The sequence below is a fragment of the Ailuropoda melanoleuca genome, chromosome 14 (assembly GCF_002007445.2).
Source record: "Ailuropoda melanoleuca isolate Jingjing chromosome 14, ASM200744v2, whole genome shotgun sequence".
Taxonomy (NCBI): domain Eukaryota; kingdom Metazoa; phylum Chordata; class Mammalia; order Carnivora; family Ursidae; genus Ailuropoda; species Ailuropoda melanoleuca.
In genome coordinates this window covers 2,591,753-2,608,882 of record NC_048231.1, presented here as the reverse complement: position 1 = coordinate 2,608,882, position 17,130 = coordinate 2,591,753, and the positions used below count along the sequence as shown (strand labels likewise).

The following is a 17,130-nucleotide window of genomic DNA, read 5'->3' as shown; positions in this document are numbered from 1 at the left end:
CCTGGTTTACCCAATCATTCTTGAGCAGGATGGTTCTTAGTTTCCAAGTGTTTGAGTTTCTTCCAAATTTTTCGTTGTGATTGAGTTCCAGTTTCAAAGCATTGTGGTCTGAGAATATGCAGGGAATAATCTCAGCCTTTTGGTATTGGTCGAGACCTGTTTTGTGACCCAGTATATGGTCTATTCTGGAGAAAGTTCCATGTGCATTTGAAAAGAATGAGTATTCTGTTGTTCTGGAGTGTAGTGTTCTGTATATATCTGTGAGGTCCATCTGGTCCAGTATATCGTTCAAAGCTCATTTTTTTATTGATTATCTGCTTAGATGATCTGTCTATTGCTGAGAGCGGAGTGTTGAGGTCCCCTACTATTAACATATTATTATCTATATGTCTCTTTATTCTGGTTAAGAGTTGGCTAGCTGCTCCCCTGTTGGGGGCATAGATATTTATAATTGTTAGATCCTCTTATTGGATACACCCTTTAAGAATAATATAGTGTCCTTCTGTATCTCTAACTACAGTCTTGAGCTCAAAATCTAATCTGTCTGATATGAGAATTGCTACCCCAGCTTTCTTTTGAGGTCTGTTGGCATGAAAAATGGTTCTCCATCCCTTCACTTTCAGTCTGGATGTATCTTTAGGTTCAAGATGAGTCTCTTCTAGACAGCAAATGGATGGGTCACGTCTTTTTATCCAGTCTGCAACCCTGTGGTATTTTATGGGAGCATTTAAGCCATTCACATTGAGAGGATAATTTTAATGATTTCATGCTGCCTGTGAAGTCTTTGTTTCTACAGATTGTAAATTTCTGTTCTGTATCACTCTTGGGGTCTTTTTACTTTTATAGAACCCCCCCCCCTTAATATTTCTTGTAGGGCTGGCTTGATGGTCACATATTCTTTCAGTTTCTGCCGGTCTTGGAAGGTCCTTGTCTCTCCATCCATTCTGAATGACAGCCTTGCTGGATAAAGGATCCTTGGCTGCATGTTCTTCTCACTTAGTGCTCTGAATATGTCTTGCCAGCTTTTTCTGGCCTGCCAGGTCTCTGTAGACAGGTCTGATGTTATTCTGATGTTCCTCCCTCTGTACGTGAGGATTCTCTTCCCCCCGGCCACTTTCAAGATGTTTTTCTTGGTTCTAAGATTTGCGAACTGTACTATTATGTGACATGGTATAGGTCTGTTCTCATTGATCTTGGGAGGGGTCCTCTCTGCCTCTTGGACACGAGTGCTTTTTTCCTTTTCCAGATTAGGGAAGTTCTCAGCTACAATTTGTTCAAATATCTCTTCTAGACCTCTCTCTCCACCCCCTTAGGGATGCTGATGATTCTGACATTGGAATGTTTCATTGAGCCAGTAATCTCCCATATTCTTATTTCTTGAAATTGGAGTTTTTAAAGCCATGGTCCCTCTTTTTCCTTCTTTTCTATCATCTCATCTTCCAACTCATGAATTCGTTCTGTCTCCTTTACCCTGGCTGTGAGAGCATCCAGCTTAGACTGCATTTGATTCATAGCATTCTTAATTTCTGCCAGATTCACTCTCATTTCCACCCTTAGAGATCTATATTCTCGTTAATATTTTCGTTAATANTTAATATTTTCGTTAATATTTTTTTCAAGCCTACATATCATCTTGACCATTGTTACTCTGAACTCCATTTCTGACAATTTGGTTATATCCATATCCATCAGTTCTGTGGCAGAGGCCACAGACTCATCTTTTCTTTTCTTTTTTTTTAAATTTTTTTATTTTTTTAATGATTTTTTTTTATTATATTATGTTAATCACCATACAGTACATCCCCGGATTCCCATGTAAAGTTCGATGCTTCAGCTGGGGGCATCACAATGCCGGATTTCGAGCTGTACTACAAAGCTGTGATCCCAAAGACAGACTCATCTTTTCTTTGCTCGGGGGATTTTTCCTCCTCGCCATTCTGATGAGGAGAGGTTGCGGGGTTGCCCAGATCCCAGGTTATTGACCAGGACCCAGGCAGTGTGCCCTTGTGTAATAGGGATCTTAGGGATGTGGGCTTCTTGATTTTTCAGCCTACCTTCTGGGGGAGGGGCCTGCCATGCTGGTACTCGGGCAGCCCTGTTTGGGTAGAGTCGCCCTGTCCCCTGCGAGGGGGGATGGAGATGGGCCGAATGCGAACGGGTATTTCCGAGCTTTTGTTCTCTGGCGGCTTTCCCTGGAGGTTTTCTGTGACTCTTCTGAGAGTCAGAGCAGCAGTGGCCGTATCCTAGCCTCTGTTTCATAACAGAGAGATCTCAGTCGGCTCTCCACTGAGCTCTCCTGGCCACTTTAACTCTGTTTCTGTCAGTGCTGCTAAAAACCCCGCAGCATCCCGGGTTGTGCACCCCACAGCCAGTGTCCTGGCCCTCATTTCCAGGGCCCACACGTCTCTGCCCTTTGTGCTTCCAACACCACCAGCCACCCATGGTTCCCGTGCACTCCCGAGTTCCCTGTTTCAGTGTGGTTCGATCATGCTCCGTAGCTCTGGTTTTCAGTCTGGTTTGAGTATGCGCTCCCGAGCTCCCAGTTTCAGTCTGGTTTCCCCGCAGCTACCAATCCGGAAGTCCGGTCCGCTCCCCAGTGCAGGTGGCTAACGCTTCCCGGCACCCAAGCACGGCCACTCCCTCCCCCTTTCGTTTATGTTCCGATATCTGCATGCATTCACAGCTCTCCTCTTCATACCTCAGTACTCAGCGCTGGAGATGTTCGTTTGTAGGGATCCAGATGTACCTTCCTACGTCTCAGGCTGATTTCATGTGTGTTCAGGATGGTCTGGTAGATATCCAGCTCGATTCAGGGGACCAGCTGAAAAAGGGTCTCCCACTCCTCCACCATCTCTTTTTTCCCCTGTTCCAAGTTCTATAAAATTCTTAGTCATTATCTGTTCACATATTTCATTCTTTTTCCTCTTCTTCTGAGACTCTGATTATATGTATTTATGTACATTGTGTGTGTGCGTACAATTATTTGTACTAATATACATTTCCTCTATGTATTTTATCCTCTCTCCTGTGTTTTCTACCTTTTGTCTCCCTCTGCTGTATTCTGGGCAGAATGGCCTTATTTCCGCTCTTAATTTTTGCTATTGCATTTTTTTAATTGGTATTTTCAAGTCTGCTTTGTCATTCTTCACTGTTTCTAATTCCTTGCTGTAATTTTCAAGTATTTCTAATATTTCTTCGATTATAGTAAGCACAGTATTTGTATAGTTCAGTGTCTAATTCCATTCACTATCAGCTGTTTTTATAGATTTGTTTTGCAGACTGTTTTTTCTGCCAGTTTTTGTTCATGCTGTCTTATTTCCTCCTATTCCTGGTAGAAAACTGTACACCAAACATTGTATTTGAAAAAAAAATGTAGAAACAATTCAAAGCTTAGGATGATCGTGTCTTCCTCAGAAACAAACTTTCCATCCATTTCTATCAGATGGCTGGGGTATTACCCATCCCAAACCAGTTTAATGCACCTGGAGGTCCCCTGGTGATCGAAATCAGGCTGGATCATGGCTTATTAGCTTCCAACTTACCTTTCTCCAGAGTGTGAAGCTTTTTGGGATCCCAGACTAAAGTGGTGGAAGGTTTATCATAGTTAACACTGGGATGAGCTCTAAGTGTCGATTTTTGCCCCTCTTTGTCAAGTAAAAGAAATGAATTCCCGTTTCCAAGTGGTTTCTTCTGTATCAGTAAATGTCCTCAGAGTGAAAGGAGTTTTCAGTGCTCGATTTACTACTCTGGATTTGCAGTTTCTTGTAGAATTCTTCATTATCTTGTTAGTTCTTTAGCACTTCTAAGATTTTTTTTCATCCAGCTATTTTAACAATCCTCAGCCAGAAGATTATTTTGAACCACTCAGCCCATCATTCATCCTAAACCTGACTTTCTTACCTCATTTGAAGTAATTCAACAGAGACATCCTAAGTACAAAGTTCTTGAGGACAAAGTTCACTAATAAGTACTATTTTTGCCTTTGAATAGAAATATTTAACAAGAGGCAGCCATAGTATCTCATCAAAGAGGTTTTGAGCCAGAGCTGCTGTTGATGTTTATTTTCTTTTCCCAAGTATAAGACATACAGATCGTGCTGAAGGATCTGTTTATTAATCCCAATTCTTATTTCAGTATGAATTATTATTCCGTGGTTTTTCCATCAGTGTTTACTACCTTTCTATACTTTTGTCATAATTTATAGGAGAGGCCCCAAGATGTATAATTGCGTATTTGCTATAGAATTCCGTCACTCAGTATTTATGGCACAGTCGTCGTGTGCTGGGTAATATACCCGGGGCTCTAGAGTCGCCCACGTGGCTGATGCCGCTCAGAGGAACGTGGCTGATGCCGCTCAGAGGAACGTGGCTGATGCCGCTCAGAGGAAATGGGAAGCAAGTCCCCTACTTCAATTGCTTTGTTCTTTTTCTAGATGGCTGAGAAACTACACAAAAATCGCCTAGAGAACAAAGATCTACGGGAGAAACTGCGTACTCTTACCAGACAATATAAGATTGTCTTAAGTGAGGAAGATAAACTTTTTATGCAGAAACAGAAAATTTACGATGAGTATGTTTCTATCCACGAGCTGTACATGAATTGACATGCCATAGTTATGGGGTGCTTTCCCTGGCCACGGAATGGTGACTCTCCGCTTCACCTCATCCTAGTTTTCAAATCTGCTGACAGCAATGAAATATTATTTACCCAAAAAAACACACTTCTAATTTACCTCTATATGTCCTGGGTAATGCTTTCCTCCTATGGGTCAGATCAAATCCACAAACACCACATGGATTATATTTATTTCTAAATCAGATTCTTGCAAAAAAAAAAAAAAATCCTGCTTTTACCCCATGAGACTGTCTAGAGAAACTGTGAAATCCACCTTCATCAGAAACTGGCTCTGCACCTCTAGTCCCCGTCTCAGAGAAGGCTTTGGTCATTGACACAATCCCCAGAGACACAATTCCCAGAGACTGGGAAATTATTCTAGGAAATTCCTATCTTTTACTACCTGTTGGACTCCATTCAAGCACCAGGCTTGTCAATTCCACCGCCCCAGTATTCCTCAAATACATCCCATTTTCTTCTCCAACTCCATTCTTGTCACCTCTTTCAGCTTCTCTGCTCTGGCTCGTCTTCCCACTTTCAGCTTTACCCCCCTTCACTTGTTGCCCTCCCTTCCACCAGAATGATCCTTCTGAAACACCCTTCTGTTGCCATTCCTTCTCATCAGTCACCGCGTTGTAGTCCGTGGGGTCCAGACCTCTCTGTCCTGCCGAACTCTGATCAGATCCGGGCAGTTGTTCGGCCGTACTCACTGCTGTATCCCCTCATACGTGGCTTAGCAGATAGTGAGATTCACCAATAGTTTCTTTATACAGAATAACATCTTGCAAGCATGAATTATCTACTAATCCGTCATTACAGGCGAAGTTAGATCTCAGGGAAGTGTAATTACGGTGTTCAGGTGCACTTACGTCAAACTGAGTTTGGGGTCCGTGCAGTATTTGAGCTGCCGAGAGTTGTTGCGATCACTGTATCTCATCCAATTGAATTGCCTACTGAGAATCTGTTGTTAGTAGTTCTTTAGGCAAAAATTTTCCCCAGGTCAATACTAAGTTATCGGTTTTAATCACAAAATGTGCTTATGGGTAATAATTGTAACACTAAAACAGTTACTGTCATTACTGGTTTTTGTCCTCGGCTGGGGCTGCCCTGACAAAACACCATACACTGCGTGGTTTCAACAACAGAAGTTGATTTCTCAGTTCCAGAGGCTGGGTGTCTGAGATCAGGGTGCCTGCACGGTCAGGTTCCGATAAGAGCCCTTTTTCCTAGCTTGCGTGCACCTGCCTTCTCACTGTGTTTTTACATGGTAGAGAGGGAGAGGACAAGCTCTCTGGCATCTCTTCTTACGAGGGCGCCCACCCCATCATGACCTCATCTAATCAGGTGACCTGAGCACTTCGCAAAAGCCCCATCTTCAAATACCATCACACTGGGTGTTAGGGCTTCAACGTAGGAATTTGTGGGGGACACATTTCAGTCCATAGAAGTTTTGAAGAAGATGGGACCCTTACATTTCGAAGAAGATGAGACACAAACAGAGCACTTTATTACAGGAATGTCCTTCTCAATGTCTGGAAAAAACTGACATTGGACAAAACTGTACACGTCCCATTATTCTCTCTGCAAATTGGAGACAAAATATAACCATTTGTTATAAAATGCCTTATGGCAGCAATGAGCACCTGCCATCTCATTTAATCCTGACACCTGCTGAGATAGGCATTGTGGGCCCTATTTTACGAATGGAGAAACTGAGGCTCATCCACAGGCAGAGTTTCTTTATGAGGTCACACTGCTAGAAAGAGGTAAAGCCGGTATTTAAAGTTGGTCTGAATAACTCACTTTTCACAAAAGAACATGGTAGAATTGATAAATGCATTACAAGAGACACCCCCATTCAGTGGGATGGAGTCTTCAGAGCTCTTCTTGTGGTTTTAGGGTTGCGATTGCGATTAATGCCCTTTCCATGGCTTGGAGATTTTCGTAAGTTTAGATTTAGCCACCACTAGCAAAAAGATTTTGTTTCTATTTTTACTAATTTGTTTGGTAGATAGTTTATGAGCTGAACCTTCCAACCTACTTTCTACATTCTTACTTGTGATTCTGTATCCTGTCTTGGTGAGGATTGAAAAATGATGATTTCACCCTTTAAATTATGATAACTCTGGTTTTTTTTTTTTTTGGTGGTAGAAATCAGAAACAACTGGCATTTATTACTCAGAAAGAAAACTTCCTATCACAAAGAAAAGTAGATATCAAAAATATGGAAGAAGGACTGGTCACGCTCCATGATCTTCATCGGTACGTTTATTGCCTTTGAATCTTTTCATCTTCGTCCTCTCTGCATTTCTTTTCTAATACGTGGTAACGATAGAGCTGACAACCTCTGATATCCTATAGAAAAGGAGGCTTAAAATTCACTGTCTCTGTTTTACAGTCTGGAAGAGTCATTATCATTGAATCTATCGTTGAAAGGATAGGCAGGTCCTAAGTTCCATATGAGCTGCCGGACATGAGAAATGGACGCATTAGCAGTCTCGTAACGAGAACGTGCCTGGACAGTATCACACCACCGACCCCCTATGGTGTTCACTTCTGCCATTCTAAATCGCTTTAATTAACGTTAATTTTTCTGATTACAAAAGTAATGCTTGCACCTGATTTTAAAATTCAAATATAGGAATGTGTAATTTAGGAGAGTAGAAGTTACCCTAATCTCCATCTCCCCCCAGGGATGTCACTGTTTACTCTTTGCTATGCATGCTTTCCATATAGGAGTGTGTTTGTACATCCCAAAATGGGATTGTCCTTTTCTATAACTGGAATTTTTCCACTTACATTGGGTAACTTACACGATATTATGTTTCAGTTATATATCAATAAAAAGCTGGAAAAAATATCTCTGGGAAAACGGTAAAACAAATATGGTAAATGGCAACATTTGGAGAAGTTGATGAAAGGCATGTGGGAATTCTTTGTATTAATTTGTACGCTCATCTAATTTTAAAACTATTTCAGAAGAAGACGAAATTCCTGTATATGGGATCTCGTTCCTCATTCTTTCTTTAACTATATAGTATTTCTTTTACAGATTATGCTGTTTTATTTAACCAGTACCCTACTGATGGACTTTATTTTTGTGTTTTCTATACTACAAGCACTTTTCAAAGTTCACATCACATAAAGATACACTTTAACATGTCTATCTCTGCCCACCTATACAACTATTTCTTTGTAATAAAGTCCTAAAAGTTGAATTACTGGCTCAAATAGGGTTGCATATTTTCATTTTTATAATTTGAATGTATTTTATTATTTGAATATAGGGCAATGGAGGGACTAGCTTATAGAACTAAGATAGTAGGTGATTGAATTTGACCTGTACCAACAGAAATCTAGAACATGGCAGGATGTGTGGGTTGTGTGTCCTTAAACAACATATTTAAACATCTATTTCTCATGTTGGGTTCAGAAAGGAAACTATGAAGTCTTCCCTGTGAAAGAGCAGGAAGACAGAATTGGGTTGAGTAGGGGTCCTATTTTCCACATGAATAATGAATATTCCAAAACCAGTTGTTATGCCATCATTGCTCTGGGCACCAGGAAGCTCAGAGCCAAATTTGTGACCCAATATCGGTTTCCATTTAGGACTTTTTATATTATTGTTGCGTTATTTAAAACTAGTTCGACTCCTTGGTGGATTAAACCAAATACGTAAGTAAAATCAATGAGGTTAGGGCACACTGTGAAGAACCTTGAAGTTCCAGGGGAGGGTAATAGATTTATTGAGGTAGGAAATCAAGAGCCCACACTATGATTCAAATGGAGAAGAAACATGGTTATGTTTCTAGTTTCACAGCATTACATATTCTGTTTCAGTTATGAATATTTCTGTTTTTTAAAAGACATAAAGTCACATTTTTCTGCATAGGAAGCACTTAATAGGAAAAAAGGGAATAAGAATAATCAAGGCTTCTGATACCTGTGTTAGATTCTTCATGTTTCTATCCATCCTAGATTCACAAGAAAATCTTCCATCTGTAATTGCTACTTAACCCTAGTACAAAAATCAATAAAGGCTTTCTGAATTATACATTGGATCCAGTCAGGACTCAGTCTAGAATCCAAAGTTCCTCACCAGTTTGTTGATCCTCCCCCGTCCTGTGTGACCGTTATTATTTCCCATGATGTCCTTTGTCTGCAGCAAGTCTGTGTTGGTCGTAAGAGTCTTGACTTGCTTCTCCTTTTCTGCCTTTGCAAAGAATGACGCCCTTTTCATGGTGGGATTCCCCCTCCATTCTGGCAATCCGTGTTCCTCCCTCTGTTAAACATTAGCCTCCAATAACCCTCCCTCAGTTGCCTCCCCAGAATCTATTCTTCCTTTCTCTTGGGTATCCACCACAACACTTGCAAAATCAGTTTGCATTTGTACGAAATCATCGTTGTCTTTCTCTGAGTCTACCACTACCTTTAGTTGTTTCACTCGGTTTGGTTTGTCTCCCGAGTCTTCTTATGCACAAGAATGATACATCAAGTCTTTTATAGATTCTGGTAGCTTCCACAAATGTAAAAATCCAATGTATGTTTTCTTGTTTTTAGAGCAACAAAGACAGTTTATCGGAAACAAATAAAAATCCTGAGTGATAACCTGGAAAGAGAAAATCAGAGATGGTAAAAAAAAAAATTCATTTGTGTTATGAGTAGTATATGTTTATCTCAATGAACGGTGCCCCAGAGTAGGGAGGAAATCAGAGTACTTGTTGCTAGCTAGAGCCCGAGGAAATCAGTTTCCTAAATTAAATTGTGTGAGTTCTCTCAGGTCTGGATGCGTTTGTTAGTTTGATGTTAGGGCATTGAACAGAACCAGAGTTTTCCATTTCAATCGAGTGAACTCACCAAAGAGTGAAATTGCCAATATTTGTGCAATGCCTCGTGCTCACCAGGCTTCCGTGTGGACCAGGAGGGGAGGCGACAGGGGAGCGTGGATAAATGTACAGGCTCTGAAGGTGGGCTGCTTTGGCTGCTCTGTCTCCTACTAGCTCTGCGACCAAGGCTGTGTCATGTAGCAATCTCCCTGCTCCCATTCCTATAAAGTGGCCGATGCTGGTAGCAGCCACCCTGTGAGGTCACCGTGAATGGTAAAGGAGATGATCCGTGTCAAGCATTGACATGACTCCCTGGCACCTAGGAAGTATTTGCAAAAACTTAGCTGTATTTTATTGTTGTTGTCATTGCTATTAATGTCATGCATAAGACTCCAATTGCACATTTTTACCCTTCTCCAATGTAGCTTTTTTATGTTGCAGCGGAGAGAAGAATTTGAGAACCCAGAAGGTTGAAATCCCTTATTAGCATTCTGGGTAATTTAGGGAATTTCATTACTATTTCTGTCTGGGTCTCTCCTCTCAGCCACCCGCTCCTGAACCTTCCCCGTTTCTATCCTTTACCTGAAGGAGGGGAGCTGCCACGTGTGGTTTGTCCACTGTCCTACTGGACGAACCGACACCGTTCGTGACTATGAAGCAGCCGGTGAAGACGGGCAGCACTGACGCAGTTAACACTTTTGCTTATTTTTTTCAGCTGATGTGCAAGGTCCGCATCACCAAGAGTACAAACAGTTTTGTATAATCATAGTAAGATTTGTTTTGCTTTGAATTTCTTCATCTTTTCAGGAAACCATTATGTCAATTTAATGATGATTCTTTGTGTTCTAATTTCTAGTATTATAACTCAGTGGAAAGTAGTTTGTTTGCAGAAAAAACATGCACGTTGGAGAAAGAAGCTAAAAATTGAAATAGAAGAAATTTTAGATAAAATTCAGGCTTCAGAACTCAGACGCACTGAATTATTACAAGAGGTAAAGGAACTCAGGGACTTAATAGTATTGCTCCATATTAGCACAGACTTAGAATTATTACTGTGTATCAGGGATTCTCCTTCACTACATAATTAAACCTTACCTTCTTGAAAGATGTTTTCCTTTCTGGCCGTGTTTAGAGTAAATTATTTAACTTTCTTAAAAAACATATCTATTTGTTGTGTATTAACTTTAGCAAAGTAACACTTCTCTCTAGAAGCTGCTTTTGAAACAGACAACCAGAAACTTATTTGATGTTGGGGCGCCTGGGTAGCACAGCGGTTAAGCGTCTGCCTTTGGCTCAGGGCATGATCCCAGCGTTATGGGATCGAGCCCCACATTAGGCTCCTCTGCTGGGAGCCTGCTTCTTCCTCTCCCACTCCCCCTGCTTGTGTTCCCTCTCTCACTGGCTGTCTCTATCTCTGTCGAATAAATAAATAAAATCTTTAAAAGAAAAAAAAAAGAAACTTATTTGATGTTAACTTCTAGGGAAACTCTCTATAAAAAAAAGAGAGACCAAACATCACTTATTTAGCTCCAGTATTGGTCTTCTTCCCACCCTCTGGCCCCCACCACTCCCATTCCCCATTTCCTCATGCAGTTTATTGATACTGTTTGGTGAATGAATTAACCTCTGCAGGGGGGAAAAAAGCGTTCCTCTCAGTGGTTACTGTGAAATATCTAACACTGGAGCCGAGTCTCATACGAAGAGATGCTCACTCTTGGCTGTTTGAAAATGTGAGGCTGACTGCGACAAAGACAAATGACAAGTCTTCAGGTCTGTTTTTTTTTTTTTCTTTTCGAATTAGACCAGTGTACGAGAAAAAGAGATCACTGAATTTTTGGCAGAGATTGAAAGAGTTACCTTAGAATTAAAACAAGAGGAGGAGGAATTTATTATCAAAGAAAAAAATTTAATTCAAGAGTTGAGCGAGTATGAGGTAAGTTTTGTTTTACATCTAAGATAATTTTAGACGGCTCTATGGGGGAGGGGGTATATTTCACGCTATTCTAATCAGTTCAACGTAAACTCTTCCAGTGTGAGCAAGGCCCTTTCTTTTTTTCCTGAGAAAAGAGCAACAGAAACATTATTTTTTTCAGTTAGAAAAGAAAATCAACACTCCGAGTTGGGTAGAAGTGCTGGCAGAGTCTATGGGGACAGGTGGAGGACAGCAGGAAGCCATGGTGAGCTGGCATGGGACTGGCCAGGGAAAGCAGCAAAGGGCGAGGGAGGCTGGTCAGGCCAAACTCAGAAATCCTCATTACAGAGAGGGCATCCCACTGAGTTGGAGCTGATCTGGGATGAGCACAGATGCTGGGAGAGGTAGAGAGAAAGGGCACAGAGCATACCCGGGGGGGGCCCAGAGGTGGCTGGTCTCTGGAAACACAACAGGAGACGCACCTTTTCCAGGTGATGGTGAAAGGTAAGGGGCTGAATGGTAAGGGGCTGTTTCTCGGAGACCTACCCTGGTACACTGGAATGAGGAGGAAAGGGATGGTGGGAGAAGCCCTCCTGAACTTGATTCGTTTTGAAGAGGAACAGAGTCCTGGCTGCATGAAAGAGGGGCTTTCTTTGAAGACAACAGTCCCTTGCTGGAGCGGGGGAGCAGGGAGTCCTGACATTTCGAAGTTTAGAACTTGCCAAGCTCACGCCTCCCTGCACAACTCCCACCAAATCCTGCAGAAACCGTTCACAGATAACAGGTCCAAGAAGAGCCAATTCTCTCTAGTAGGAAGAACAGAAAAGGAGCAGCTATGTCCTCCAAGCAAACACACTCTGAGAGAAACAAGTGAAAGGGGGAACACGAGTTTCCAATGACTGAAGAACACTCAGAAAGGTGCTGGGATGCATGCAATCTGATCAAACGCTCCTCCGTAAATTAAAAAAAAAAAAACAAAAAACCCTGTAATTTCGTAGACATGCCAAGGCAGATCAGCAGCAGGGAAATCTAGGAAGTCAGGGAAGAGGTGTCTGAAGGGGACAGCCGGAAATAAGAGATGGAAACTGGCACAACTCGGGGAACAAAGAAGGGCAAGAAAGCACTGCACAGAGTCAGACAAATTAGAAGAAACGGACGGGAGAGGAGTCGGGGTGGGAAGCGTTTCTCGGTCGGTTGCCGTCTGTGTTGGTGCCTGGCACTCTCTTAGATGCTGAACTGCACAAATTAAAAAAGACTAACAAAACTCTGTCCTTACGGTGCTTACATCCCGGTGGAGGGAGATTGAAAATAAACAAGATAAACAGGTGAACATCCAGTATATTCAGTGGTGAGAAATGCTGGTGAGAAAGATAGAGCCCAGACCGGGGAGAGGGCGAGTGTGTGTGATGCAGACCGTGTGCGGTGGGAAGGAGGACCGTGTGTGGTCACAGAAGGAAGGGTAGGTCCTGGACGGGGTGAGGACGGGGGCCATGGAGCTATCTGGAGAAGCCAGCTCCAGGCAGAGGGCATGCCCCACATGAAGGACTGAGGCAGGACTGGCCCGTCTGAGGAATAGCAAGGAGGCAGTGTGGCTGGAGCGGACAGGAGGGAGAGGGACCCATGTTCCAGAAGTAGATGTTGAGATGGAACGAGGAGTGCAAAGGTTTATTAGGGAAGAACACCTATGAAAGGACTGGGCAGGGGAAGCCGTCAGACATCATGGAACCGCAAGCTCTCTGTGGGGCACTCCTGAGCAAGGACAGTCTGTTAGCGGAGCCTGACCTGGGGCAGAAATGGCCTCACTTTTGCACCACCTCCTTGCTCAGTCAGCTGATTGGGGGCCACCCCTCGAAGAGCATGGCTGTCGCTAGATGTCCAAGGAGACTCTGAAGGAGCCGACCCCTGGAGGCTGGCAGCTGACCACACTCCTTGCCACAAGGCAGTGAGTCCTTCCTTGAGGGGTGATCCAAGAAGGAGGGGCATTCCCAGGTCTGCCACCTTATGGGCCATTGTGAAGACTTTGTCTTTTCTCTGCCTGGGCTGAGAAGCCAGAGAGGGTTCTGAGTGAAGGGCTGAAATGATCTGATTTTCATTTAAATGTGATCTCCAGCTGCTATGTTGAGTGAAATTTAGGAAAGCAACAGAGGTGCAGGAAGACCAAGAGGAAGCCAGAGTGGTAGCCCGTGGCTCGAGTAGCTGGAACCAGAGTGGTCACTGAGGAAGTATTGAAAGTAGCCAGTCAGCATGGCAGGTGTTCCTTGAGGCAGAGCTGCCAGAGTTCACCGTCGTACTTAACGGTAAACCAATCCCCTTCAAGTCAGCAGGAAGGGGAGGACGCTGGGTAACATGGCATTCGAGCTTAAGCGGTGCCGTGAGGCGGGAGAAGCAGGCCGTCTTCCAGCATCCACCCCGCGTGCCGGGCTGTGTGCCCGCTGCAGGGCCGTGTCCACCCGTGTCGAATTCACACCAAGGCATGGACAGATGGCAGCTCGTGCGCCGTTATTACAAAGCCATAGCCCCGTTTCCCCTTGCTAATCCTCATCAATGCCCCGGACCAAATTGGAAATTAGAATCCCCTTTCTGCTTTCGGTTCAGTGGCATGAGGAGCCACAGGCTTCTACATTATTCTGATCTAGTGCTGCCCCTTTGAGCACGAGTGGGTCTGCTGGGTCCTACAGCCCTGTGTCTGGCAGGGTTCAGTCGGAGAAGCAGAGCCGCCAGGAAAGGGGTCCGTTAGAGGATTTGGCTTTCTGCAGTGGTGGGAGCTGGTTACACTCTAGTGAGGCTGTCAGCTTTCCATCTGAGCTGGGACCTGAAGGCTGCAGGGCAGGCAAGTGGGAAGGGAAGGTGGGCAGGAAGTCATGGAATGAGCTGGAACTCATCCCAGTGAGCAGGGACTGGGACCTGCATCAGTCTCTCTTTTCCAAGGCTCCAGTTCCAAGGGGTTGCAGCCAAAGCCAGAGCCCATCATCACTGAACCAAGTGTGCATGTGGCTCAGGGCTCAGGGAAGCTTGAAGGAACAGAAGCCACGGGGCTGACCCACTGAGCCAGGAGACAAACGCCAACTTGCCTGAGAGGCAGCAAAACCCTCCCCGAAAGCATGAAACAAGAGCACGGTTGCTTGTCAGGGCAGTGCTGGCAGCTAAGTCCGTGCAGGCGACGGCGATGAATTTGTGCATTCACATAGCTGCTGAGACCCCCAGGCTCTTCCCTTGGACAGCATAGTAGAGATAACACGCAGCTGAGTTCCCTGACACTGCAGTGTGGAAAAATTGACTCCTCATTCTGCATTGTAATAGGTTTGAATTATGGTGGTGTTTTGTTTAAAGATTTTATTTATTTATTTTAGAGAGTGCGCAAGCAGAAGGAGGGGCTGGGGGGAGGGAGAGGGACAAGCAGACTCCGCACAGTGTGGATTCTGACGTGGGGCTGGATCCCAGGATCCCAAGATCATGACCTGAGCCAAAACCAAGTCGGCCACTTAACGGACTGAGCCACCCAGGCGCCCCATTAAATTATGGTGTTTTTACGTATGTTTTTGTCTTTCTGTATTTATTCCGAAGGGTCTAATGGCAGTTTGGGAGGGGACATATTAGGCTGGCACCTCACTGTATTAATTAGGGCACTGACAAGCTGCTTTATCAAAGAGATGCCAAAATACAGTGAACAGAAGCAAGATGTTTGTTTTCATGGGTTAGCAACCCTCTCTCTCTTATTGGGAAATTGACCTTGGCTTAACTTTCTGGGTCATTCCTCTAGAGCCTGGTAAAGGTAGACAACTTAAGGTGTATGATCAGGCGACGTTGTTTGTATAGGATGACCCATGATTGGTATGCTACATCTTGACAGGGAGAGTAACTGGTAGGAAACTAGAACATTGGGTTTCCCTGGGTTTGGTGCCTCTTCTAAGTTGTCATGTCCCTTTCAGGGACCTAGAAGGTATACCTAAAAGATGCTGGCTCCTATTTGAGCATAAGACTTCAAAGCCAAGGAGGCTATCACGTCCACCCATGTGGGTGTCTTCCTCTTCCATCTGAGTTATCACTTTGGTGGTGTCAAAGGACAGTAGCCCCTGGTCAGCTGTGTTGTGAGGGTACCTCCCTGGGGAAGCACGCCAAGCATTGCCCTGCTGGCATCCTTTGGATTACGTGTATATGCAATTTGGATAAAAATAAAAAGTAGGGGGGCGCCTGGGTGGCACAGCGGTTAAGCATCTGCCTTTGGCTCAGGGCGTGATCCCGGCGTTCTGGGATCGAGCCCCACATCAGTCTCCTCCACTATGAGCTTGCTTCTTCCTCTCCCACTCCCCCTGCTTGTGTTCCCTCTCTCGCTGGTTGTCTCTATCTCTGTCGCATAAATAAATAAAATCTTAAAAAAAAAATAAAATAAAATAAAAATAAAAAGTAAAAAAAAAAATTTTTTTTAAAGAATAAACTGGGTCAAGTATGGACTATTCAAATCCTAAGAGTTGAGAAGCCCACCTGATGTGGTCGTTATAGAAGAGAGATGTTGATTTCTCCTTCCCATTACAGACCACAGGGAAGGGGTCCAAGGTTGGCAGGGCAGTTCTGCCATCCTCAGCATGAGACTAAATTGGCAGATCCAAGTGGCAAATTCCCTTCTCATTCTTTTCCAGCCAGGCGAGGGAGAGAAGGACCAAGGGGGCACACGTTAGTTCCTATTGCAGGGGGAGGACCCAGAAGTGGCACACATCACTTCTGCTCACAAACTTGTTAGTCACACCCCCTTGCAAGGAAAGCTGGGAAATCACTGGAGCTGGCAGCCATGTGCTGAGTTGGAACTGAGAAGTCCTGATATTGAAGGACAGGACAATAGCTAGTAAATGTCAGCTGGCTGTCTCTGCTGTAGTCACCATTAAACCCACCCTGACTTTCTAAGAGAGGTCCGACTATTATTCCCTTTGAAACTAAATAAAACCTGAAAAATTAAGCAGGCATCTTCATGTTTTGGCTGGGGCACTTTTTGCCAATTTAGTTAGTAATATATGTAATTATTTCTACCCCTCCCCATTTCTCACTTGCATGCACACTTCTTAGGACGTGTGTGTATTCTGTTTTGCTCGTTGTTGTTGTTGTTTTCGTTGTTTTCCATAAAATATGATCAACTAAGAGAGATTTTCTCAAATAGATGTTTAGGGTAGCATTAATGGGATCTTAGCTGTAGAGCCAGAGAACTGAATGGATCTTTGGAGAGCCCATGGAATCTAATCTCCTTACTTTATAGATTGCCAGAGAGTCAGTCAATCATCCAACAAATATTTTTCAAATACCTGGTATGTGGCAGATACTTTTATGTGCATCTCAGGATAAAAGGACACTAAGAACTCTTCCTCTCAAAGAACTTACACTCTACTCTGGAGTGTAAATTGTGTACATTCTCCAAAATTGTGCTCGCAATTGGCTTTTTTTTTCTTTAAAGAAAAGATTTGTTAAGGAAACGCAAAATAATAAAGTAAAGGAAGATGAACTAGTCGAGTGTCTTCCACAACTTCAAGTGGCCGAAGAAGAGTACAAAAGCAAAAGTGGAAAATTTGAAGAGCTCAGTAATACAGTTACAGGTATGTATGAAGCTCTTAGCAATTGACCTTAAGCCCAGGTAAGAATGTCACTGTTGGGGCGCCTGGGTGGCACAGCGGTTGGGCGTCTGCCTTCGGCTCAGGGCGTGATCCCGGCGTTATGGGATCGAGCCCCACATCAGGCTCCTCTGCTGTGAGCCTGCTTCTTCCTCTCCCACTCCCCCTGCTTGTGTTCCCTCTC

General features: G+C 43.7%; 1 protein-coding gene across 1 annotated transcript in view; it reads left to right on the top strand.

Moving 5' to 3' along the window:
• CCDC175 (coiled-coil domain containing 175) overlaps positions 1-17,130 on the top strand; it is a 71,938-nt gene that overhangs the window by 26,330 nt on the left and 28,478 nt on the right. The window contains exons 9-14 of the mRNA XM_034642661.1: positions 4,433-4,569; positions 6,766-6,876; positions 9,175-9,246; positions 10,297-10,432; positions 11,242-11,373; positions 16,793-16,931. Coding sequence (XP_034498552.1) covers positions 4,433-4,569; positions 6,766-6,876; positions 9,175-9,246; positions 10,297-10,432; positions 11,242-11,373; positions 16,793-16,931 — 727 coding nt within the window. The remainder of the gene's footprint in view (positions 1-4,432; positions 4,570-6,765; positions 6,877-9,174; positions 9,247-10,296; positions 10,433-11,241; positions 11,374-16,792; positions 16,932-17,130) is intronic.